The 25544-nt window shown below is 46.5% G+C and overlaps 1 protein-coding gene across 3 annotated transcripts; it reads right to left on the bottom strand.

Annotated features, from left to right (window-relative positions):
* Window positions 1–8699: 8699 nt before the first annotated feature.
* Window positions 8700–25330, bottom strand: LOC112931307 (uncharacterized). Of its 3 annotated transcripts, XM_072758031.1 has the most exons (6): window positions 25196–25296; window positions 23422–23481; window positions 20597–20698; window positions 19637–19763; window positions 16283–16384; window positions 8700–12837 (listed from the first exon to the last, which is right to left on the bottom strand). In XM_072758031.1, the coding sequence occupies exons 3-6, from the start codon at window positions 20609–20611 to the stop codon at window positions 10946–10948; spliced, it is 2136 nt and encodes a 711-aa protein (XP_072614132.1). In that variant the 5' UTR covers window positions 20612–20698; window positions 23422–23481; window positions 25196–25296; the 3' UTR covers window positions 8700–10945. The 3 variants fall into 3 exon arrangements, with proteins under 3 accessions (XP_072614132.1, XP_025869719.1, XP_072614137.1); XM_026013934.2 differs by lacking the exon at window positions 23422–23481 and having other exon boundaries at window positions 25196–25330; XM_072758036.1 differs by lacking the exon at window positions 23422–23481 and having other exon boundaries at window positions 25161–25274.
* Window positions 25331–25544: the final 214 nt, after the last annotated feature.

Raw genomic sequence — 25544 nt, forward strand, 5'->3', positions numbered from 1 at the left:
AATTCCTGGCTGATACTGGTTTAATTTACCACCTCATTCCTCAGTCAGAAAAGCATGTTAATACCTCAAGTGAGGGAGACGTTAATGAATCCATTCTCACTGAGGTTTTCAAACTGATTCCTTGCAAGCTTTGGTGCCATTCTAACTACACAGAGAAGACCTAACTCAGTAGGACCCCCCAGTGGCTGGAAGGCATCACAGTTGAGATTACTGGTCTCACTCTAGACCCAAAGCGTTGCTTGAGTGCCCGCAATGGGTGTAGCCCCCTTAATGAAAACCATCTGAGTTTTGTGAGCGTCATGCTCTGAATGCACATGAAAATGATCATGCACTTTCTTCCTTGTGGGATCCTCACGTCTTAAGGAGATACCATGATCCCAAATCTAAGGTTCAGAGAGGCAAGACACAAACACCAAACAAGGGGCAGAGCTTCAGCATCTTACCCCATACTTCCCACCATGCTGCCATTTCTGGCCCTGCCACAGGTGGCTCAGTGGGCAAGCCAATGTTGAAGCTTTATGGTCAGAAGCCATAGATTTCAGTTCACGCCCTTAGTGATAAATCACTAAGATGAGTCCCCTCTGATGTCACTGAGACCAGGGGATGGGAGAGAAAATCCTATCGACATGTAGGTTTTCTGAATTTCTTATCCCAGTGGTTCAATGCAGCAATATTATCAGTGAGGTCAGGGGTTGCAAACCTAAATTTCAGCCATTGGAGCATGGGCCCTGCTCAGAGTCATCCTTCTATCCACCCTTCCAGTTTGCCACTTTCAACTAAGGTAGAAGAATCAGTGCAAAAGAAACAAAACAGTCCGACGGCTCCAAAAAGCTGAAGAATTACCCTCTGACCTGGCAATTCCACTCCAGATATCCACCCAAGAGTAATGAAAATGTGTCCACAAATGTTCATAACAGAATTATTCCAAATAACCCAAAGGTAGAAATAATCCAAGTGTCTCCTGACAGATGAATAAACAAAATGTGGCACATCCACACAATGGAATATTACTTGGCCTTAGAAGAAAATTCTGACACACACTACAACATGGATGAAGCTTGAAGATATTATACCAAGGGCACTCAGCCAGCAAGAAAAGGACAAATACCAAATGATTCCACTTATATGAGGTACCTAGAGTAGTTAAATTCAGAGAGACAGGATGAAGAATGCAGTTGCTGAAGAATGGGTGGATGGGAGCAACTGATAGCTAATGGGTATGGGCTTCTGAGGTGATATAAATTTTCTAAAAATTGGCGATAGTTGTGCGTATTTGGGAATATACTAAAAAATCATTTAATTGCATACATTAAATGAGTAAATTGTACAGTATGTGAATTATATCTCAAGAAAACTTTATTTTTTTAAGATTCTATTTTTAAGCCATCTCTACCCAAGATGGGGCTTGAACTCACAACCCCGAGATCAAGAGTCAAACACTCCACCAACTGAGCAAGCCAGGAGTCCTTCAATAAAACTTTTTTTAAAAGGATAAATGTGATAATAAAAATAGCTACAGGAGAGATAAGGTGGTAAAACCCAAACCCACGAGGCTGACTCAAGGATGGGAGTTGCAGCAGCAACCCAGCTCCCTCACATCTCAGAACTGGGGACCCCTTGTCAGAGCAATGCCCCAGCTAAGGGGCTAAGCAAAGACTGGGGCTAAGCAATGCCCCAGTCCTTCCTCATGAAAGACTGGAACTCAGAGCCCCCACCAGGTGCACACCAAAACCAGGCATCAGGACATCGTGCTAAGCTTCCTTGTCCATCAGCCCAGCCAGAGCCACTGTGGGACCTGCTCCAGCCCCACCCATGTGCTGCTGGGGGGATTGCAGCTCGGATTTGTGTCCAAATCAGCCCTGCATAGTTTCAACCAAGCTTAGAGGTAGTTTTGCATTTCATGAGCTCTCAGACACCGATGACACCCACCCGATCAAATCCAACCTGGGCTCGCAAAGAGAGAGAAGAAATCTGTGCCAAGGGACGTAGCATGGTGTGCCCGCCGTATGAGACTCCTGGGGCTGCCACAAACCCAGGGGGCTGAAAACAACTGAAATTTACTGTCTGCCACAGTTCTAGAGCAGGGAAACCCAAAATCCAGGTGCTGGTAGGGCTGTGATCCCTCTGAACACCCTAGAGGAAGAGTCTCCACTTGTACCTTCGGGATTGGAATTTATGAAGGTGACCAAATGCCAGCACAGAGAGGGTAATGCCACTGAGGAAGGATTTATTTCTTACATTTCATGAGAGAAGAGGACATGCCACCTCACATAGGGCTGGTCCCGAGGAGGTCCCAGTGTCAACTGAGGGCAGGAAAGCCAAGTCCAGTTTCCATAGAAAAAGCAAGGAAGAGCACAGCTCAGGTCTGGTCAATCTGGATGATTCCAGGGCTGATCCCCAATGGCCTGGTACATGGCCCTGGGATGACTTAGGGCAGGGGACGTTGTGGCTTGGTGGCTGGAAGTATCAGCTCCAGATGGGTTGATCTTCACTATCTCTGAGAATGGGCTGGCTCTGGGAGAGGCTATATATATATATTTTTTTTTTTTTTTTTCAATCCAGAGCACTGGAGATCACAATGAATAAGAGCAAGAGGCCTATTATCTCCTAATTGAAAGACCAGTGTCTTTTTGACCTATTAGGAGCTGAGGAACTGGACTGATAAACATCAGAGTGACCAGCAACCCTTTAAAAGTAACAACCCAGTGGCATCTAGTACACTCACAGTGCTATGTGACCATCACCCTGACCTAGATCTGAGATTTTTACATCACCACAAAAGGATACCCCCTCCCCATTAAGCATGTGTTCCCCATATTCAGCAACCCTGCCCTTGGCAGCCTCCAGTCTGCTTTCTGCCTGCATGGATTAACCCATTCTGGAAGTTTCCTAGAAGTGGAACCATATGATAAGGTGACTTTTTGATGTGGTTTCAGTTAAACACCCGCTTTTGTTCTGGGAGTCTCTAATTTTGTGCATTCCAGGCCAAGGGTATCTACAGGACTAGGCCCCAGTACAAACTCTGGGCAATGACTGGGTCTCTCATGAGTCTCCCTTGTAGAGAACATTCCACACGCATTGTCACACCTCAGTGCTGGCTGACTTAATATGGCCTATGTGGTTCCATAGAGAGAGGACTCTGGAAACTGGTGCTGGTCTCCCACGTACTTCACCCCATATGCCTTATTCCTTTTTTTCTTTCTTTCTTTTTTTTTTTTTATGATAGGCACACAGTGAGAGAGAGAGAGGCAGAGACATAGGCAGAGGGAGAAGCAGGCCCCATGCACCGGGAGCCCGACGTGGGATTCGATCCCGGGTCTCCAGGATCACGCCCTGGGTCAAAGGCAGGCGCTAAACCACTGCGCCACCCAGGGATCCCCATATGCCTTATTCCTTTGCTGATTTTGTTCTGTGACATTTCATTGTAATGAGTTGTGGCCATGAGTATGACTATCAGCTGAGTCCTCTTCAGGAATCATCAGACTGAGGATAGTCCTAGTGACCCCCAGGCTTTATGAACTCTTGTGGCATGAACACAATGTCCTTCCACAGGAGAGTGGGCTTCCTAGGGTGGCACTCAGAACAGGGCTTCAGAACAGTTTCAGAAGACAAATCCCAGGTGAGCCATGCACACCAGAAACTCTCAGAACTTCCCCAAAGGTGAACCAGCCTTCAGCCACCATTCAAACTTCACCAGGACCTCAGAACACATGCAGATGGACCCCTCGGGCATGACAACTATGGGAAACCCCTAGATCGAAGTTCGCCACAGCTAAGCGTGGTCCCTCCTACCCGAGACAGACCACACTGCCTTGGATGTGACTAGGCCCCCTCCCCCACACTGAAGGGAAATCCTTTCTGACCACCCTGGGGCAGGGACCATGGTGACAGACACACCCTCACCCCACCCATCCTGCCATGTCTGTCACCTCAGGCAGTACTGTCCTGATGCAGATGCCCTGTCCGTGCTGTCCAGTTTGGTGGCTACCAGCAGGTGTGGCTCATGAACTCTGGGAATGAGGCTCATCAGAAGGGTTGCCCCTTGGAGGTGACCTGATGGCCTCCCATCTGAAGGAGACTGAAAAGAGAAGTGTTATCCACATCCTCAGCTTACTCTTCCAAATCAGGAGCCTTTGACCCAGATAATCCATGAAGGGTCAGGCATGGGTCAAAGGTCTTACAGGCATGATTGCCCCGTAGACTTTTCAGTTATTGTTATTCCAGCTGGAACACTCCGTTTTGCTTCAGCCAACTGGAGTTGGATCTTCTGTCAATTATAATTTAAGTGGGGAGCCCCCTCACCTGGGCACATGATGCTCCTCTGGGTCTTGCACTGGAAGTCCCTGACCACGAGTCCTTGAGTATAGTCCAGGTCGCCGTGTCTTTCATGGGGAAACCTGCAGCCCTAAACATGGAGCTTGTCTGTGTCCACATGGGAATCCTCCAGGCTTGGATTCACTGGACCCAGGACAGAAATCCTCTCCATCTCCAAACTGCTTCATCTAAGGCTGGCCCTGCCCCTGGTCATGGAATGAGTCCATGTGGGCCACTGGGGAAAGATCTAAAGCTGAGGTTCTCCAACATTCAAATGTGCTCCAATCACTCGTTCCTGTCCCAGGGCACACTGTCCTGGCGGGCCCAGCAGCACAAGACTCTGCATTTCTAACAAGCTCCCAGGAGCTGCTGTGGCTGCTGGTCCTCTGGGGCATTCAGGTGACTGGCAGGGGCCCTTCCCATTATCACCGTGACTAGTGCATGAGTGGGCAGGAACTGGAGATGCCAGATCCTTCCAGCGGCCAGGACAGCCCCAAGTAACAGAAAAACTTCCCAGGTCCCTCTTGACTTCCTGATGTCCTCAGAACATTCATTCAGGCAGAGGGTAAACTCCTTACTGAGCCTAGCATTGCGTTCCACCATCCATATAGATTCAAAGTATTTTTAAAAATTATTTTATTTTTTAAAGGTTTATTTATTTATTCATGAGAGACGCAGAGAGAGAGAGAGACATAGGCAGAGGGAGAAGCAGGCTCCCTGGACGAACCCAATGCAGGACTGGATCCCAGAACCTGAGATCACTACCTGAGCCAAATACAGATGCTCAACCACTGAGCCACCCAGGAACCCCAGCCTATGAATTCCTAAACCAAGAGCACCGAGAAGATCAGTTAACAACCCAGGTCGAAGCCCCACACCCTCTGAACCTCAGTTTCTCACTGGACTCAAGAAGGAGACCCTGCACAGGGATTTTCAGAATAAATGTCAGCATGTTCTGCCCAATCGGCTTCTTTGGCTAAGGTCCCGCCTCTTTTCCGAGTACCTGGCAGTTGTGTCCTGGACCTCGGGTCGGCCTCTCACGGGGAGTTTGCTCCCCACTAGGAATCCCCAGGATGGCGGCGCTGCTGCGTGCGCAGCCCCAGTGCCCTGCTTGTGTATGCGCCTGCATGGACTCCCTGATGGACTACATTTCCCAGATGCCCGCGGGATGCGGGCTCCTTCGGGCAACCGTCCTCAGAGGTCAAGGAACGAGGAAACCTAGAGGAGTCCCGGGCGGGGCTTTGATCTGCGTGTCAAACGCTTCTTCAGTCTCTTCCGTAGGCGGAGTGGAGAAGCATTGCCAGCGTCCGTCTCCAGGGCAACCGTCGGCTGGAATCGACTACGAGTCTGTCTCCATGGCAACTGCCAAAGGGCCGGCGCTAGGAGAAGGCCCTTAGTTACAGGCGCTTTTAAGTAGCAGGGATGCTCAACAAAACAGCGTACTCTGCTCGTAAAACTTAATGGGTAAGGTATGTTCCAGCAGAAAGAAGGGAGGAAAAGTAGGTAGGGTGGGAAAGAGCTAATGAGAAGAAGGTTTCTCAGAGGAGGGGATCTTTGAATAAGGTTTTGAGGGATGAGTAGGAGGTCAGCAGAAAGAGAAGAAAAGGAGAAAAAAATACCATATTTACTTCTCAATCTGGTCGAAATTTGAAGCTGAATGACCTAGGTCTTAAGGATGGTGTGGGGAAGCTACCATTCTCATACCATGCGGGTGGGGAGGGGAATGACTTCAGCCTTGAACTAAATAAGGCAATTGACTATTTTCTGAGAACCTACTATGTTCTAGGCAATGCTCTAGGAGCTGGGGATATAGTAGCGAAGGACACACATAGACCTGCCTTCAGGGAGTCAGGGAGCAAGCAGTACGTAGGAGACATTAAAGGGATATTATGATTTGTGCTATAAAGTAACCAGGCAAGGGGCTGAGACAGAAATGAAAGATTAACTCTGTGGTCAGGAATGCAAATATTTGAGAACATATATGTGTGCCAAAAGCCATATAATTCTCAAGTGAACTGTAGAGAAATCTTAATGTATAGCAGCTAGAGATTGCCCTTCCTGTAGATTTCTTCTTTCTAGCCTGAGTTGGGGTTTTCTTTTACTTGCCATTGAAGGCATCCTGAAGTACCAGGATGAACAGATTGCCTTGCTTTTGGTCTTTTTGGCTACTTGAATTGGTAAATAGTCTCTTGTTTGGGCTATTTTGAATTTTTCTGTGACCTGAAAACCAATACATCCTTCATAATAAAGTCTTATTATTCTCCTTTGAAAAAATAAGGAAACAGAATCAGACAGCAAGACAATGACAAAGGCAAGATTCAAAATTAGCTCCTTTTAGACAAAAAATCCAAGTGTTCTACATTAGTATGTGAGTAAAAGGGTGGGCGTGAGTCTTTGAGAAGGAAGTGGATCAAATGTGGTGATAAACAAACATACATGGTGGGATATATTAGAAGAACGAGTTTTAAAGATACTACTCCACTGGCTTTGAACATGGAGGAAGGGGCCACAAAACAAGGAATGCAGCCTAGAGCCTGAAAATTCACACCATAAGACATTTTAAAAAAATGTAGATGAAATGAAAATTTAATTGTTAAAAAGTTGTAAAAGTACTAGGATAAAATATAGGATAATCTTGGGGGTGAGGAAGGCCTTTCTTAGCATGATATTTAGGTTCAAGAACTATATAAGAAAATAGAAACAGATTTGAATACCTTAAGTTTTAAAAATTCTATATAGAAAAATACATCATAAACAAAATTGAAAGAGCAATAACAAACTGGGATAAAATATTAGTAACATACCAAAGGGTTAATATATGTAATACATAAAGACTTGCTCCTATAAATCAATACAAAAAATGGCCCAATTAAAAGTGGGGAAAATACATAAATATGCAATTTTTGTTGAAGGCAAAAGTTCAATAAACACATAAAAGGTCATTAATTTCACTATTGATAGGACATTTTTACTTATTAGATAAACATTTTTAAAAAAACTCTTTTAAAGATTTGCTTACTTGTGAGACAGCAGAGCAAGAGAGAGCACAGAGGGAAAAGGAGGAGCAGATTCCTCAATGAGCAAGGAGGCCAACGTGGGGCTCAATCCAGGACCCTGAGATTGTGACCTGACCCGAAAGCAGACACTTAACTGACTGAGCCACCAAGCACCCCTAGAAATATTTTACAAAGGTAATACGGAGTGATTTTTGAAGGAAGTTGGGCAACAGAGAAATAGGAATTCATGTACACTTCCAGGAGTCATGTAAATTGGTTCATCTTTTTTTGGAGGATTATTTAGCAATAATTATCAAAATTTTAAGTGTGGACATTCTGTTGTCCCACAGGTTTATTTCTAGGAATTCATCTTATGGAGATTTCTTGCACAAGTGTGAAATAGTAAATGTCTAATGATGGAAAAGAAAACAATCTCAATGTCCATTAATAGGGTTTGGTTAAATAAATTCAATAAACCCTAGCATGAACTATTATGCAATTGTTAAAAACAAGAATATGTGTATAAATAAATAAATAAATATGCATTATCATAGGAAAATATCCACATTATAACAAGTGAAAAAAGTCACTTCTAAAATCACAGGTGTGGGGGCGCCTGGCTGGCTGTCAGTGAAGCATGAGAATCTTGGTCTCGGGGTTGTGGGTTCGAGCCCCATGTTGGGTGTGGAGATTACTTAAAAAAATAAAAGTCTTAAATCATATGTGTGTGCATATACTGTATAAATTGTATAGTGTGTATTTATGCGGATATACACTTGTGTGCATATACCAACACACACAACCAGTATTTCATAAAAACAAAAAGGAAGTTCATATTCACAGAAAAATATCTAGAATCTTTGGAATGAAGATTTATAGAGAGCCATTGCTTTCATTTTTGTTTTCTGAATTATTCACCATAAATGAGTATTTTGTCAACCATGAAAGGAATCATATATTAAAAGAATTACCTGGGAAGACTTTAAACATGGTAATAGTTACCATATATGATGTTGGTGAGATGAACCTGTCTTCTGCTAGTCACATTGCCAATGGATACAGAACTTCTGGGAGGCCATTGGCTCACACATCTGGGATTATGGAAACATTCTTTCTTTGACTCCTGACTTCCCTGCCAGGATTTCAGTTGGAAACTGGTTGGATGCTCAGCTAAAGGCTTTAGTAGAAGGGACCTTTAGAAAATTAAAAAACTGGAAACAACCAAACTGTCCAATGGGGATTGGCTAATTCACTGGATGAATAAACTATGTAACCTCCCCAAACATTTGGTTGTTAAAGATTATTTAGTGACATGGGTAAATCATGATATTTAATGATAGGCACCCATGCTATAAAGTTAAGTAAACTAGAAGTATGCCAAGTTGCATATTCAGTATACCCCACATTTATTAAAGCATATATAATATATATAATTTTTAAAATAGCAGAAGTATATCCAAATGTTAACGTTTTTCTCTGGGTGGCACTGAACTTTAGGTGAAATTGTCTGGATTTCTTGGATCTTCTAAATTTTCTATAAGAAGCACATTTTGATTTTTATAATAATAAACATTATTTTAAGAGTGAAAATACTATATGTGAAATGTGTTCAATCCCCATAGAAGTTCAGAGCATAGCTTGTGAGCCTGACTCCCTGGGCTTGAATCTATACTCCACAAGCTCAAAGCTGTGAGGCTTTGGCCAGTTCATCAACTTGTGCTTTGGTGTCCTCACCTGTAAAATGGGATGATTCAGCCCCAAACAGGTGCGATTGTTGAAAGAATGAGGATTCATACATACCAAGGGCTTGGGACAGTACTTGGCACACAGTAGGTTACTGAAAATACTAGTCATTCTTTATATTTGATGTAGGACAAAATTATGGCTGTTCAGTCCTGGCAAAAATATAGTGGAACTGTGGTCTCATGCTCACCTTGTGCCAGGTAGACTAGTTCCAGCTCACTTGGAAAGCAGTTTGACAAAATGTTCCATAATCAGGAAAATCATTAGAATCTTGCCCCTGCTATTTCCATCCTGGGAATACAACTTTGAGAAAAAATCTTCTCAGAAAGAGAGAGGAAGTAAGCATGGAAATGTTCATTATAACATTACTAATAATTGGGAGAATTGGTGAATCTGTGTCAATCGGGGCTTAGAACAAGGCCTAATGGGGGAATGGATTTGTAAATTTCTTTGCACCTGCCAATGAAATATCACTAGCCTGAGTAAGGACGAGTATGAAGTGTATGTGATTACAAAAGACAATGCTCATAGTATAATAGGGGCAAATCAGAGAAGCCAAAATTTTGTCTATACTCTAATCACAGGAAATAAAATAACATGTAGTTAAAAATGATATTTGAGGGACGCCTCAGTGGCTCAGTGGTTAAGCATCTGCTTTTGGCTCAGGTCATGATCCTGGGATCGAGTCCCACATCAGGCTCCCTGTGGAGAGCCTGTTTCCCTCTGCCTATGTCTCTGCCTCTGTGTATGTCTCTCATGAATAAATAAAATTTTTTTAAAAATAAAAATAACTGAAAATGATATTTGGAAGAGAATACCAAAATATCAAAACAATAGGATTTCTGAGGGTATTTTCCTTTTGTTTTATGATTAAAAATATGAATATGTAATACAGAGTAAAACAAAACCAGAAATACACGCAAAATGACTGGCACTTTCTGGGTTGTGTGGTTATGAGGAAATGGTATTTTATTCCATACCTCTCTCACTTTCCAAATTATTCTTTATGATGAGCATATTTTATTTTACTTAGAAATGTTTCGTGTTATAAAAGTATGTGCATTATTTTTATAATAAAAAAATAAATACTATTGTTGGTTTGTTTTTTGTTTTTTTAGAGAGAGGGTTGAGAGGCAGAGGGAGAGAGAATATCAAACAGGCTCCACACCCAGTGCAAAGCCCGATGCAGGGCTTGATTTCATGATCCTGAGACCAGGACCTGAGCTGAAATTGAGAGCTGGATGCTTAACTGAGCCACCCAGGTGCCACCTACCTCCCCCACCATGTTTTCTTAATACAATGTTTTTGTGATGAAAACCTGATGAAAGAAAAACTTCCCTTTAGCATGAATAAAAACAGAAAATGATGTTTAAGAGGGCAACTGCTTTATAAAACATAAATCTTGGATGTGGGAAACATAGAAAAAATAGGCCTTTAAAAATGGCTGTAAATATGTGGAATATGTTGTTTAAGCCAACTGCAGATTTTACCATGAAATCTGCAGTTTCAAGTTTTAAAGGAAACTAAAATCTAGTATTTATGTTCAGCTACATAAACTTGTACTCGAAAGGGTTAATCTTTCCAGCTGTGTTTTTTTTTCTTGAATATTCAAGCTCCGATTTAATGAATGACCAATAAATTTAAAAAGTTCACAGAAACCCTCTGGGACACTGTAAGAATGAAAAATTGGGGGGAGGCTGAGATTTTAGGGGGAGATCCTAAAATGATCAGAAGCTGTCCCAGCTGGTGATGAACTGTGTCAGCTTCTTATAGGTAATAGAGAAAGTGGTTCTCTCGATATATGGTGTTAGGGTTACTCTTTGGGAGGAAGTTACTGGTGCTGATGAAGGCTGAACCGAACCCAACAGCAGAGCTGCCCATCTGCTCCCTTCTCAGGCTTTCTGGTCAGCAGTTCTCTGATAATCAGCAAGCTGTGTGCTCCACGCAAAGGCTTTCTCAAAATCATCACAGATGTAGGCGGCATGCACAGTGTGAAGTCTCTGGTGTTTAGTCAGGTGGGAACTCCAGCTGAAATCCTCCCCACATTCCTTACACACATAGCGTTTGCCACCCATATGAACCTTCTGGTGTTGAATAAGGTGTGAAATCTGGGTACAGGTTTTTCCACAGTTGTTACATTTATAGGGCTTCTCTCCGGTATGGATCCTCTGATGCTGAATGAGGTGGATGCTCTGGTTGAAGGCTTTCCCACATTCCTTACAGGCATAGGGTTTCTCACCAGTGTGAATTCTCTGATGTTGAGTGAGGGACGAGTTGTGACTGAATGTTTTCCCACACTCTTGGCACTTATAGGGCTTCTCGCCTGTGTGGATTTTCTGATGCTCGATAAGATGGGTGCTCCGGCTGAAGGCTTTCCCACACTCACTGCACTCATAAGGTTTCTCTCCGGTGTGAATTCTCTGGTGTTGGATAAGGTGGGAAATCTGCGTATAGGCCTTCCCACAAACTTTACACTCATAGGGCTTCTCCCCAGTGTGAATCCTCTGGTGGCGTGTAAGTGAAGAGTTCTGGCTGAAGGTTTTCCCACATTCATTACATTTGTAGGGCTTCTCACCAGTGTGAATTGTCTGGTGCTGAGTGAAGGAGGAGGTGTGGCTGAAAGCCTTTCCACATTCACTACATATATAGGGTTTTTCCCCCATGTGAACGCTCTGGTGCCTCATTAGGTGGGAGATCTGTGTATAAGCCTTCCCACACTCATTACACTCATAGGGCTTCTCACCAGTGTGAATTCTCTGATGCTGAGTGAGGGATGAACTGTGGCTGAAGGCTTTGCCACACTCGGAGCACTCATAGGGTTTCTCTCCAGTGTGAACTCGCTGGTGCTGGGACAAGGATGAGCTGTGGCTGAAGGTTTTCCCACACTCATTACATTTGTAGGGTTTCTCTCCAGTGTGGATTGTCTGGTGCTGAGTCAAGGAGGATGTGTGACAGAAGGCCTTGCCACACTCACCACATTTGTAGGGCTTCTCCCCTGTGTGAATTTTCTGGTGGCGGGAGAGGTGGGACACCTGTGAGTAGAACTTCCCACACTGGTTGCATTTATAGGGTTTCTCCCCAGTATGGCACCGCTGGTGTTTAATGAGAGAGGAGCTCTGTGTGAAGGCCTTTCCACATTCTTTGCATTTGTATGGCTTCTCTCCAGTGTGGATCCTCTGATGTTCAGTAAGTGATGAGCTCTGTGTAAAGGTTTTGCCACATTCGCTGCACACATAGGGCTTCTCTCCTGTGTGAATGATGTGGTGCTGAATGAAATAAGAGCTGTTGCTGAATGCCTTCCCGCAATCATTACACTTGTAGGGTTTCTCTCCAGTGTGAATTCTCTGGTGGAGAATATAGTCTGAATGGTAAATGAAGGCTTTCCCACATTTGGTGCAGTTAAATGGCTTCTTTTCTACAAAGGTCCTTTGGCACTTCAGGCTCTTTCTTGGACCATTCCTCTTCCAAGTTTGCTCTCCCACAGGACCTCTTTGCTTCCTCATGAAGGCTGAGGTCTGCCTGAGGCTCCGCCCAAGCTCACGACAGCCCAGGCCTCTCTCCCCATAGATGTTTTCTTTGGGAGTAGGAAACAAACACCTTGAATGCCTCTCTTTCTTTCCCTGGTTCTCCAACCAATGGCTCCATGTCCAGGATCCCCCCAGCCTGGCATCCCCAAGCACTGCTCTTAAAACTCCCTCCATCTTCCCCACTGGGGAAGTGGCTTCTTCAGAAACCCTCCTTTTCGGAAGTGTCTCCTGAGTGGTTGCAGAGCTGGTGTCCAAGTCTGAAAGAGACGAAAAGCAAGACCAAGGAAGCAGATCAAGAACTGACCAAGAACTGACACTGGAAGACTTTAAAAGACAAGTTACAAAGTTGATGTTGCGATTTCAAAAGACATGAGACAGATTCATGTTGTGACATGGAAGGATGGCCTCAAAATATTCTAAAAATAAAAAGAATGGAGTTGTATATGTTTATATATGTCTGAATGTGTGTATGCACATGCCTGGTGGGATGGAGGGTTTTTTAATTCATTACTATTTACTTTTTTATTGTGGTAAAATACATACAACATAAAATATGACACTTAGATAAATTTTTAAAAAGATTTTATTTATTCATGAGGACAGAGAGAGAGAGAGAGGCAGAGACACAGGCAGAGGGAGAAGCAGGTTCCATGCATGGAGCCTGATGTGGGACTCGATCCCGGGTCTCCAGGATCATGCCCTGGGCCGAAGGCGGCGCTAAGCCACTGAGCCACCGGGGCTGCCCGACACTTAGATAATTTTAAATACTAGTGCACATTCCCCCCTTTTCAGCCCCTGGCCATGACCATTCCCCTTTGGCTATATGAATGTGCATAATCTAGGCACCTCATGTAAGGGGAATCATACCATATTTATCCTTTTGTGTCTGGCTTATTTCACTGACCATCATGTCCTCAAGGTTTATTCACATTGTTATTATTTACTTTTGTAATTAAAAAATAAAGCTTTTGGGGTAAAATCTTAAAAAAGCAAAATTTTTTGAGTAAGAAGCAGGATTATGGGGAGATTTCCATTTCCTGCTTTATTTAGATTTTCAAAGTTTCTGTGATGAACACATATAAGTGTAATTTGTTCAAAATATATCAATAAATAGGAGTGCCTACATGGCTCAGTCGGTTCAGCATCTGCCTTCATTCAGATCAAGTCATGATCTCAGGGTCCTGGGATTGAGCCCCACCTCTGGCTTCCTGCTCAGCGGGGAGTCTGCTTCTCCCTCTGCCCCATCCCCTGTTTGTTCTCTCTCTCTCTCTCAAATAAATAAAAAAATCTTTAAAAAAGATATCAATAAATATTAAATGTATGTGAGGCTTTTATAGTACAGTCTTGCAATTTGGAGAACAGGAAGTGCAGAGAAGAGATGATAAGCAGTAAACAAAGGCATGTGGAATTTGTTGAAGGGGATTGTTTTTTTTTTTTTGATGCTAGTAGATCTGTTCATGGAACACCTATTAATAGCAAAATTGTTATGTGCTAACCACAGTGCTGGGGGTGCATGCCTCTGTGCTGAACAAGACATCTGACCCTTGCCCTCAGCGAGGAGGGACAGACTTGTATTCAGACATTCTGGACAAAGCTTCCTTGTCTTTTCAGCATCCTTGCCCTTGAAGAACCACCGTTCCCCTTTCTGTGTAGTCTTGGTGGGGCTGTTAATCACAGTCTCTCCCCCCTCTCCATTTAAGGAGGGGGCATGAGAGCAGGCTGGCCAATGAAACACCCTATACCCCAGGGCATGACAATTGGTTCAAGATCCAAACAGAGCCAATCAGAGTCTTCCTTGCGATTGATAGATGGTGTTGCTAAGCAGAATATAAATTTGAAGCTGCAGCCAGCAGAACCAATTACCACGTGGAAATGCCTAAAGAGGGGCGCCTGGGTGGCTCAGTCAGTTAAACATCTGCTTTCAGCTCACATCATGATATCAGGGTCCTGGGATCAAGCCCCACATTGGGCTCCCTGATTAATAGGGAGTCTGCTTCCCCCTCTGCCTCTGCCCCTGCCCCTGCTCGTGTTCTCTCTCTCTTGCTCTCAAATAAATAAATATAATCTTTAAAAAAAAGGAAGACCTGAAGCTAGACTGAAGCTAGAAACAGAAGCTACATGGGGTGGGGGAGGAGAGAGAGAATGAGTGAACCCTGACAACACCGTTTATGGTCTATCTATGCCTAAAATCTTGCACTGCAATACTTTCCACATACAGGGATCAAAAAATAAATCTAATTTTACTTAAGCTCTTTTGATTCTTAAGCTCTTTCAATGCAAAAGAGTCCAGACCAATGCATCCAGGTAACCACAATACTAAGAATAGGATAAAAACAATTATGATTGCATTAGGTAACATTTATTAAATGTGCCAGACACCATTGTAAGCTTCTTCTATCTTTTACCTAATTGAGTCCTCAAAACTAACTCAGTGAGGTGGGTACTATTAGTGTCCCTACTTTACAGATAAGGAAATAAAACTAAGTCACTTGCCTACAGCCATACAGCTTATCAGTGGCAGAATGGGGATCTGAGCTTAGAGAGTCTGGCTCCAAAGCCCATACTCCTTACAACATGAACAAGTGCAGTGACAGCAGTTTAAGCAAGAAGCTGTGAAAACACTCAGAAGAGACAGGTCACTTAGCCTGGAAGTCAGGGAAGGCCTCCTGGAGGACTTGACCTGATGCCTTCGTCTTGAAACATGAAGGTATTTGCCAGGCAGATGGAGCCGGGAAGAGTGTTCCATGCAGAGGGAACATCATGAGTGAAGGCCCAAAGGTGGGAATACACATTCAAGTTCAGGTAGAGACAGGTGCTTCAGTGAAGTCAGGGCGTGGGGTACAACCATGGGTGGATGGTGATGAGAGGTGAGACCAGAGATAGCACAGCCGGGTCACACAGAGCCTTGAATGCCAGGCTGAGGGGTTAGGACTTGCTCTTAGGGGTACTGGGAAGCCAAGGGAAGGTTGTGAGTAGGGGAGGAATAGGATTAGCTCCCAGTGTAAAAGACCCCTTTGGGGCTGTGTGAGATGAAGTGAAGGGCATAGGACTGGAGGCTGGGAGGTTAAGGTGGAGGCCAGGGTGAAAGTCCAACTGAGGGAAGCTGAGGCCTGAACCAGGGCTGTGGGAGAGAGTGCAGGGGACTGGGAAAAGTTAGGAGGTGGCTGAGACAGGACTGGAGACCCATGGGCTCTGGCGAAGGGGAAGAAGGGGGCAATCCCCCCACCCCAACCCGCAGGACAGTGACAGAAACAAAGATGTGTCAACCCCCTCCCCTCATAGAGGTCATGGACCAGTGAGGAACAAAACTCTGGCTTCCTGTTCCCCACCATGTCAGGCAGGGTCCCACTTCTGGGTCTTTACATAGATGACTCCCAGTAAAGAATCACCAATAATCACTGTAGCCTATTCTGACCAGGGGGTTACCATGCACCAGGCACTGGGCTATGCTTCCTTGTGTTAATTCATTTATCTTTCCCCACCCTGGATACTAGTATTGACCCAATTTTGCAGATGAGGAAATTGGGGCACAGGGGGGCTAAATGACCTGCCTGAAGGTCACAGAGCCAGGAAGTGGCTAAGCTGGGATTTGAACCCAGTGCTCACAATTATGGCCCGTGCGTTATGCTGCCTTGTTCTTGTTACTGATCAGGACAGACAGGGTAGGAAGATGCATCACACCTGCTGGACAACCTCACGCACCTGGACAGGTAGCTTGCCAGGCTTCTCTCTTCTCCATTTTGGGCTCTTCCCCTCGTTCCAGACGGGAGATCACCTCGGGTTTGGATCCAGGAGGCCCCGCCCCTGGAAAAGACACAGGTTTGGCCATGCCTGCCAGTCATTGGGACGCCCCTGGGCTGGGTCCCAGGCCCTGGGTCTGCATGGGGTGTCTAACAGTTAGAAGCTCTAATGGTAAAAAAAAAAAAAAGAAGCTCTAATGGTCCGGGACCCTGGGTGGCTCAGTCGGTTAAGCGTCTGACTCTGGGTTCTGGCTCAGGTCATGATCTCAGAGTCCTAGGATTGAACCACTTGTTGGGCTCCCTGCTCCATGAGGAGTCTGTTTGAGATTCTTTCTTTCTCTCTCTCTTTCTCCTTCTGCCCTTCCCCTAGCTCACACTCTTGCTAGCTCTCTAAAATAAGTAAATAGGGGATCCCTGGGTGGCTCAGCAGTTTAGCACCTGCCTTCAGCCCAGGGTGTGATCCTAGAGTCCTGGGACTCTAACGGTCAATGCAAGATTCATTTACTGAGTGCCTACCACATTCCAGAAAGAGTCCGAGCTTTGACATCACTGCTAAGGCTCTGGTTCTGTGCTGCTCAAGCTGAGAATAGAAATGTACATCAAGGGGCATCTGGGTGGCTCAGTGGTTGAGTGTCTGCCTTCAGCTCAGGTCGTGATCCCAGGATCCTGGGATAAAGTCCCACATCAGGCTCCCCATGGGCAGTCTGCTTCTCTCTCTGCCTATGTCTCTGCCTCTCTCTGTGTGTCTCTCATGAATAAAATCTTTAAAAAAAAAAAAAAAAAGAAACATCAAAATTCAAAGACTTACTTACTATGGAGAAAAATGTAAAAATATCATCAATAATTGGTCTATCGATTATCATCTTGACAGGTACCAAAATGATCATATTTTGGACACACTGAGTACAATAAAATACATTACTAAGATTAACTCATTCCTTTCTTTCTACTTTTTCATGCCTGCTGTCTTTGAGACCACCAATTTCTCTTTGCTGATAGTGGGTTGAACAGTGTGTTCCCAAAACTTTGTCCACAGAAACTTCGGACTGTGACCTTACTTGGAAACGGGGGCTTTGCAGATGTAATAAGTGAAGATGAGTTCCTAGGGGAGTCGGCTGGGTCCTAAGTCCAAAGAATGGTGTCCTTGTTTGAAGAGGACAGACACACAGACACACATGGAGGGGAAAGGTCATGTGAAGATGGAGGCTGTGATCAGGATGATGGGGGCTTAGGGCGGGGAACAGCAAGGGTTGCCAGGAGCCTCTAGAAGGTGCATCCAGGAAAGACTCTGCCCTGGAGCCATCAGAAGGAGCAGGGCTCTGTCCACATCTGGACTTTGAACTTCCGGCTTCTGAACTGTGAGGGAATTCATTTCTGTTGCTTTAAGCCACCAGGTTTGTGGTATTTTGTTACAACGGGTGCTGGGAAACTAGTACACTTGCCTACTGACCCTTCCCACGGGCAGACAAGTGTGCTGACACAGTCCCCACCTCAACCTCAGAAGGCAAACCTGCCTCCGGCCGGAGAAGTAAAAAACAAACGGAATGGATGGAGATGAGACCAAGGAGGTTGGCAGGGGCCCAGGCACAGAAGGGTCTGAAGCTGGTGAAGGCAGTGCCCAGCACTGGCGGGGGACTGTCCCTGAGAAGGAGGGGCCAGAGGAGGAGTGTATCTGTGGGGCATAGTGAGCTCAGGGGAAAGGCAAAAGGGACCTATTTCTTTACACCCAAGTTGTGCAGAAAATGGTTCACACAACAGGCTGCCAGCTCTCCTTGAAAGGCCTGCTCCCATGGCTGCCCAGGGCTGGCATCTGGGAAGCTGGATTTTGGGAGGGTTCCCAGAACTCCCCAACTGACAGGATGGGGGGGTCCCCATACCTAAGTGGCTTGTGCAAAAAATATGGTTTCTGCTGGACAACTGTTTTCCTTCAGGGAGTCTGGAATTTTGGCACATGCCAGGCTGGGGGTGCTGACATGACCAGCCCCAGCTAAAAACCCAGGGTGCTGACGGGGCCTCTAAGGAGTGTCTCTGGTGGACAGTACTTCATGTGTTGTCATATCTTTTTTTTTTTAAGATTTTATTTATTTATTCATGAGAGATGCAGAGAGAGAGGTAGAGAAACAGGCAGAGGGAAAATCAGGCTCCCTGTGGGGACCTCGCTGTGGGACTTGATCCCAGGACCCCAGAATTACCCCCTGAGCTGAAGGCAGATGCTCAACCACTGAGCCACCAGGTGCCCTGTCATATCTTGTGTGCCCTATGTGACTATACGGGGAGGGGACTCTGAAAGCTGGCCCTGGTCTCCCCTGCACTTGGCTCCATGTGCCTTACCCCTTTGTAGCCTGTGCTCTGTGTCCTTTCACTGCAGGGGGTCAGGGCTGGGAGTCCAAGGACATGCTGAGGCCTGTGGGTCCTCCTAGAGCCTGGGGGGCTTTCCCGGGGCCCCTGACACAGAAGTTTATGCGGGTTTTTGGTGAGTCTGTCCAGTGAAAGTGTGTGAATGAGGATGGCTGAGGAAGGAGTCTTTAAGCCACCAGAGCTTACAGAGAAAAGGCAGGACAGAAGGATGGGAAAAAGAAATTGAAGAGAGACAGAGGTGGACGGAAAAATAGACCACTGAGGAGGCTGGACTAGGGTCAGGGGGTGAGGATGAGACCAGGTCAGGGCTGGGCTTCTGAGATTGTTGGGAGGCTGTCAGGGAGCAGGGAGGGAGAAGCAAGGATGGTGTGGGGATGGGGTAGGGGGATGAGGGTCTCGTCTGGGGATGGGGGTGGGAGGGAGATGCAGAGGAGGAGGAGAAGCAGGTCAATGTGGAGATGCTGAGCTTAGGGTGAATATGACAAATGTGAGGGGCCTTGCAGGGGTACAGGAGGTGGGTGGCTGAACAATGTAGGGCAAAGAAGACATATTTGGGGAACAGCATTTATGTGCTTTGGAAAGATTCTTAGACAGAGCCAGAGGGCTGGAGGACACCCAAGGAGCATTTGGAGTCTGAGATCCTAGAACAGACGTTCCAGTGAGGAGCCTGAGGTCACCACGTATGGAAAGGGGAGCAAGAGAAGGTGAGAGCACAGCCTGAAGATTTTGCAGGACAGGCGGAGAACTCGGGGCCCTTGGGGACACAGGGACTCTAGGAGGAGTAGCAGAGAGACATGGGGATAGAGGCCAGCCAAGAGGGACTGGTGAGAGGAGCAGAGAGGGCAACACATAACCTCAGAGAATCCCTGCTCTTAAGAAGTGGGTGGGCGCAAACAAGATGAGGGCAGAAGAGGGTGCATCAGGCATCTTCCTGGGAAGGCAGGGGGCAGGGCCTCACCCAGTGAGAGAAGGTTCCGGTAGTTCTCCAGCATCACATCCCGATACAGCTCCCTCTGGCCAGGCCCCAGCTGGCCCCACTCCTCCAGGGTGAAGTCCACAGCCACATCCTTGAAGGTCACTGATTCCTGCAAGGGCCAGTTTCACATGGTGAGGGGGCACATCCTTCTAGAACTCTGGGGCTGGAGAGGTCATGGGTCAAGAGCCTAGCACTGCTGGTGGCTGAACCAGTTCTAACATTCCAGGCTGGAACCTACTGACTCAGCAGATTTGAGATAACAGAATAAAAATGGCCCACAGAAATACAGAAAGTTTAGTGCAGCTGCTAGCCCACTGGCACCTGAGCAGAAGGAAGGAATAAAGCTCCCTTTTGTGTGACTCTTTAGTGCCCTCTGTTGGGAAACTCATGATAATATGCCAATTATTTTAGTATATGACCATTTACTGCCATCTGCACGAAAACTGCCATAATATGTCAGTGTATGAGGTGTAGGATGTGAATATTTTCACTGAAATGAGGCACCCTTGTGCAGCGCAAAACCTGCACATCTGTGTACGACACCCCTAAAAAATACTTTAAAAAAATCAAGTCATTGTGTGCAAGAGTGATGCCTAAGTGGTGCTCCATCCCAGACCTGAGCTGGGATCCCAACCCCCATCCCTGACTCTGACAAGGCTCGGGGGTGAAGCAAAACCATCCACTGCCTGCTTCTCTTGGCAACCCAAAGGCTGCTGAGTGTTAATTAATGATTGATTTTTGGACTCTGTCATAATGTCCCAACTCAGAGCATCCTGTTCCCATCACCCCTCCTCCCTGCACCTCCTGGCCCCAGAATCCTTCCCACCATATCCTCTTCCCCATGACTGGGAGGGACAGAAGATCTTTAGGCCACAGGCAGAGATAAGGATGACTCCCTGGGATCCACAAAATCATCTTGGGGAAGAGGAAGCCCAGACTCACCTGGTCTTCGGCCATCAGGGTCCTGGTGGCCACTGCTGGGTCCTGGGCATGTGCCTCTAGGAGAAAGGACCAGGCCTGAGTCCACAGAGCTGGAGGAGGAGACTGGAGCACAGAGAGAGTCAGTTCTGGCCCAGACAGATAAACAGACACTTTCCCAAAGATGCCTAATGACAGATGGGACCCAAGTCTCCTAGGAGCTTGAGCAAAGGCTCAGGACAACAACCACTAGCAATCAAGAGGTTCAGCTCACTGCACCCACATAACAGCTCCAAGAGAAGTAACTAGAGTTATCCACAGAGAAGGAAACAGAGGCACAAGAGGTCAAGGCCCGGGGCACCTGGTTGGCTCAGTGGTTGAGCATCTGCCTTTGGCTGAGGTTGTGATCCTGGGGTCCTGGGATGGAGTCCTGCATCAGGCTCCATCTGCCTGTTTCTTCCTCTGCCTATGCCTCTGCCTATGTCTCTGCTTCTCTCTGTGTCTCTCATGAATGAATTAAAAAAAAAAAAAAGAGGTCAAGGACCTTGCTCAAGGTCACAGAGAAGTCAAGTGTCAGAGTTGGATTCAGATCCATCCAGAAGTCTAGCTGCAGAGCCAACCTGACTTTCTTTCTTTCTTCCTTCCTTCTTTCTTTTTCTTTCTTTCTTTCTTTCTTTCTTTCTTTCTTTCTTTCTTTCTTTCTTTCTCTTTCTTTCTTTCTTTCTTTTTCTTTCTTTCTTTCTCTCTCTCTCTTTCTTTTTAAAGACTTTATTTATTTATTTGAAAGAGAGAAAAAAGGAGCAGGGTGAGGGACAGAGGGAGAAGGAGACTCCCTGTCAGGCAGGCAGCCCAATGCAGGGCTCGATTCCAGATCTCTGGGATCATGACCTGAGCCAAAGGGAGATGCTTAACTGAGCCACCCATGCACCCTGAAGCCATCTTTTTATTCTAACTTTTTTCTTGTGGTGAAATATGTACAACATGCAATATAACATTTTAACCACTTTAAATTATACAAGCTCAGTGGCATTTGGTGCATTCACAATGTCATGCAACCATCACCACAATCTGGTTCCAGAACATTTTCACCATCATCCGAAAAGGAAACTCTATACTCTCAAATCTTTCTGTTCTGTTCCAGCCTTCCAATTCCAGATTGATAACTACTCATATTTCTTTCTTTTTTTCCAAACGATTTATTTAGGGATGCCTGGGTGGCTCAGTGGTTGAGCATCTGCCTTTGGCTTAGGTCGTGATCCCAGGGTCCCAGGATCAAGTTCCACATTGGGCTCCCCACAGGGAGCCCGCTTCTCCCTCTGCCTGTGTCCCTGCCTCTCTCTCTGTGTCTCTCATGAATAAATAAAATCTTTAAAAAAAAAGATTTGTTGGGGATCCCTGGGTGGCTCAGCGGTTTAGCGCCTACCTTTGGCCCAGGGTGTGATCCTGGAGTCCTGGGATCAAGCCCCACATCAGGCTCCTTGCATGGAACCTGCTTCTCCCTCTGCCTGTTTCTCTGCCTTTCTCTCTCTCTCTCTCTCTCTCTCTCCCTGTGTCTCTCATGAATAAATAAATAAAATATATTTTTTAAATTTGTTATTTATTTTATGGAGGGGGGAGGGGTAGACACAGAGGGAGAGTCCCAAGCTGACTCTGCACTGAACCTGGAGCCCAACTTGAGGCTCAGTCTCACGACACTGAGATCATGACCCAAGCCAAAACAAATAGGTCACATAACTGACTGTGCCACCCTGGCACCCCTTATCTTCCTATCTTAATGGATTTGTCTCTTCTGGACCTTTCATATGAATGGAATCATATAATATGTGGCCTTTTGTGTCTGGCTTCTTTCATTTAGCATAACGTGTTGGAGACTCATCCATGTGGTACCACATATCAAGGCCTCCTTTCTTTTTATGGCTGAATGGTATTCCATGGCATGGATCTACCACTTTTTCCAGTGCTTCTCCTTCTCTCTCTCTCTCTTTCTCTCTCTTTTTTTAAATAGGGCGTGGAGCCCAGTGCAGGGCTTGAATTCACAACCGTGAGATCAAGACCTGAGCTGAGATCAAAGTCAGATGCTTAACCCACTGAGCCACCCAGGCGCTCCTGCAGAGTTCCTTCTATCTGCCTTAAAAATCCTGCATAAGGATCCTCATCTCCCACTTAAGATGTTGTTTGAAGAAAGGTTCCATCTGCTGAAAAAAAACTTTAAAAATCCTCCCCCCTAGGGATCCCTGGGTGGCGCAGCGGTTTGGCGCCTGCCTTTGGCCCAGGGCGCGATCCTGGAGAGCCGGGATCGAATCCCACGTCGGGCTCCCAGTGCATGGAGCCTGCTTCTCCCTCTGCCTGTGTCTCTGCCTCTCTCTCTCTCTCTGTGACTATTATAAATAAATAAAAATTTAAAAAAAAAAAAAAATCCTCCCCCCTAAAAAAATTTTCTGGCAAAGGAAAGTTAGTATTCAGACTATGGTCACTTCCATTCATTCATTCATATTCATTCAAATATGTTTACTGAGACTCATGTGAGATGACAGGCTCATCTGAGGACAGAATAATGAGCGAGATGCGCTCTGCCCTGAAGGGGCTCCCTGCCTGGTGGAGGAGATAGGCCTGGACATAGGCCAGGTGGTGGTCTGAACAATGGCCCTAAAAGATATCTTGTGGGATCAACCTGTGATGTCATTAAGTTAAGCACTTTAGATAGGAAGATTATCCTGGATTATCAGGGTGGGTCCTAAATGCAATCCTAAATGTCCTTCGAAGAAGGAGGCAGGGGGATATTTGACACAGAGAAGAAGGCCATGTGAGGAAGTAAAGAGAAGCAGTGCCAGAGAGAGACAACACCATACCTCTGGCTTTGAAGCTGGAAGAAGAGGTCTCCTCTAAGGAACACAACCAGCCTCTAGAAGCTGAAAAAAGCAAGGAAACAGATTGTTCCCTAGAGCCTCAGGAGGGAGCAACTCTCTGCTGACACCTTGATTTTTTTTTTTTAGATTTTATTTATTTATTCATGAGAGACACACAGAGAGAGGCAGAGACATAAACAGAGGGAGAAGCAGGATCCCTGTGGTGAGCCCGATGCGGGACTCAATCCCAGGACCTGGGGATCACAACCCGAACCAAAAGCAGATGCTCAATCACTGAGCCACCCATGTGTCCCTGACACCTTGATTTCAGCATGTGACACCCACTGCAGACTTCTGATCTCCCAAACCATAAGAGAACACATTTGTGTGGTTCAAAGCCACCAAGTTTGTGGTAACTTGTTACAGCAGCAACGGGAAGCTAATACAGTCCAGAAATAAGAAGACCCTGCATCCCATGAGTTTCCAGCTACACAGGAAGAACACCAGCAACTGAAGGCTGAAACCAGGGGTGGGCCTGGGTGGCTCAGCATTTGAGCTTCTGCCTTTGGCTCAGGGCATGATCCCGGGATCTGGGATCGAGTGCCATATCAGGCTCCTTGCAGGAAGCCTGCTTCTCCCTCTGCCTATGTCTCTGCCTCTCTCTCTCTCTATGTCTCTCATGAATAAATAAATAAAATCTTAAAAAAAACCAAACAAACCCTGAAACCAGGGGGCAGAATTCTGATGAGGAAATGAGGAGCAGAGTCTTATAGACTCTAACTTATCTTCACCCCTTCACCCAAGGCACTTAATGATTACAAAAAGAAGTTCACTTGAGAGCCGAGACACCCGGCAGGCACCACTGCTGCCAAGTGATAGGATGAGGACACAGCATCACCCCTGACCTATTCCCGCCAAACCTAAATCGAATCACGAGGAAACAACACATCCAGACTAAGGCACATTCTAGAAGTCCCTGATCTGTAGTCTTCAGAATCGCCAAGATCATCAAGATCAAAGAAAGACTGAAAAACTGTGTCAGATTCCTGGAGACTTAGCCCTAACAACGAATGCAGCGCGTGGTATGGGATTTTCTTTTGCCATTAAGTACATTATTGGGACAATTAGCAAAATCTGAAAGTCTGCAGATTAGGTAACAGTTTTTGTCGATGTTACTATCCTCATGTGATCATGGTACTGTGGTCATGGAAGAAAATGGCCCTGTTTTTCAGAAACCACACAGACTCGCGGGGAAGGGGGGTGCGAAAACACACAGACGGGGGACTGAACAGCGACTGGGATGGCGGGAGGAGGAGATCAGAGAGAGGAGAGACCCAGAGAAAGGATGGCATGCTCAGGATGAGGGCAGAGACAGGACGTGACTGTGCGGAGTACCCGGGGACGGAGGGGGGCTCTCGGGTCAGACACCTCGGGGTGGATCCCAGGCCGACCACTGTGACCTGCGAGAAGCCACAGAGTCTGTGTCTTCACCTGCTAAGTGAGGAAACACACGGTCTCCCTCCTGGGAGACCGCGGCAGACCCGCGCTCCCCCGCCTCTTGGCAAACAGCAGGCGCCCAATTCTTGCGCGCTGCGATCGTCCGGAGCGGCGCGGGTGGCAGTCTCTGGGGCCGCCTCGCCAGTGACAGGACGGGGCGGGACACCGCCCACAGCGCCCACCGCGGCGCGACTCGAGCCGCCCCCCGAGCGCCCGCCGGCCTGCGGGGCTCGGCCCGCACCCACCTGCTCCGGCTCGGGGCCGCCAGGTGGGGACTCACCTGTGCGCCCCCGCGGTTTGCGCGGGGCGACCAGGCCTTCCCTCCCTCTGGCAGGCCGCGGAATGCGCTTGCGCGGTCGCTGTCTCGGAAAGCTGAAGCTCTGGTTCTTTAAACTCGGCTTCACAGCTGGACTCCGTTTCCCAGAAACCATCGCGGGCTCACGCCCCTCTCGGCCTAAGCTCCCTAAAGGCAGGGGAATGCTGGGAAATGGAGTCTAGGAGTACCATGGGGGGCGGGAGGGAACGTGGTATTTTGAAATGTCTGGCTGTACTGGCACCGGGAATATTCCCATTTTAGCCAGAGACTTTTCGGTGCCCTTCACAGGAGGGGATGTCATATTCCATTTAAC

This window comes from Vulpes vulpes, chromosome 1 (genome assembly GCF_048418805.1).
Source record: "Vulpes vulpes isolate BD-2025 chromosome 1, VulVul3, whole genome shotgun sequence".
NCBI lineage: Eukaryota > Metazoa > Chordata > Mammalia > Carnivora > Canidae > Vulpes > Vulpes vulpes.

Coding starts and splice junctions, on each gene's coding strand:
- LOC112931307 (XM_026013934.2), bottom strand. Junction 16,385..19,636: donor CCGGAACCTTCTCTCACTGG/GTGAGGCCCTGC, acceptor TGTCTTTTCCAG/GGGCGGGGCCTCCTGGATCC. Junction 12,838..16,282: donor CTGGCAAGCTACCTGTCCAG/GTGCGTGAGGTT, acceptor CGTCTCTTTCAG/ACTTGGACACCAGCTCTGCA.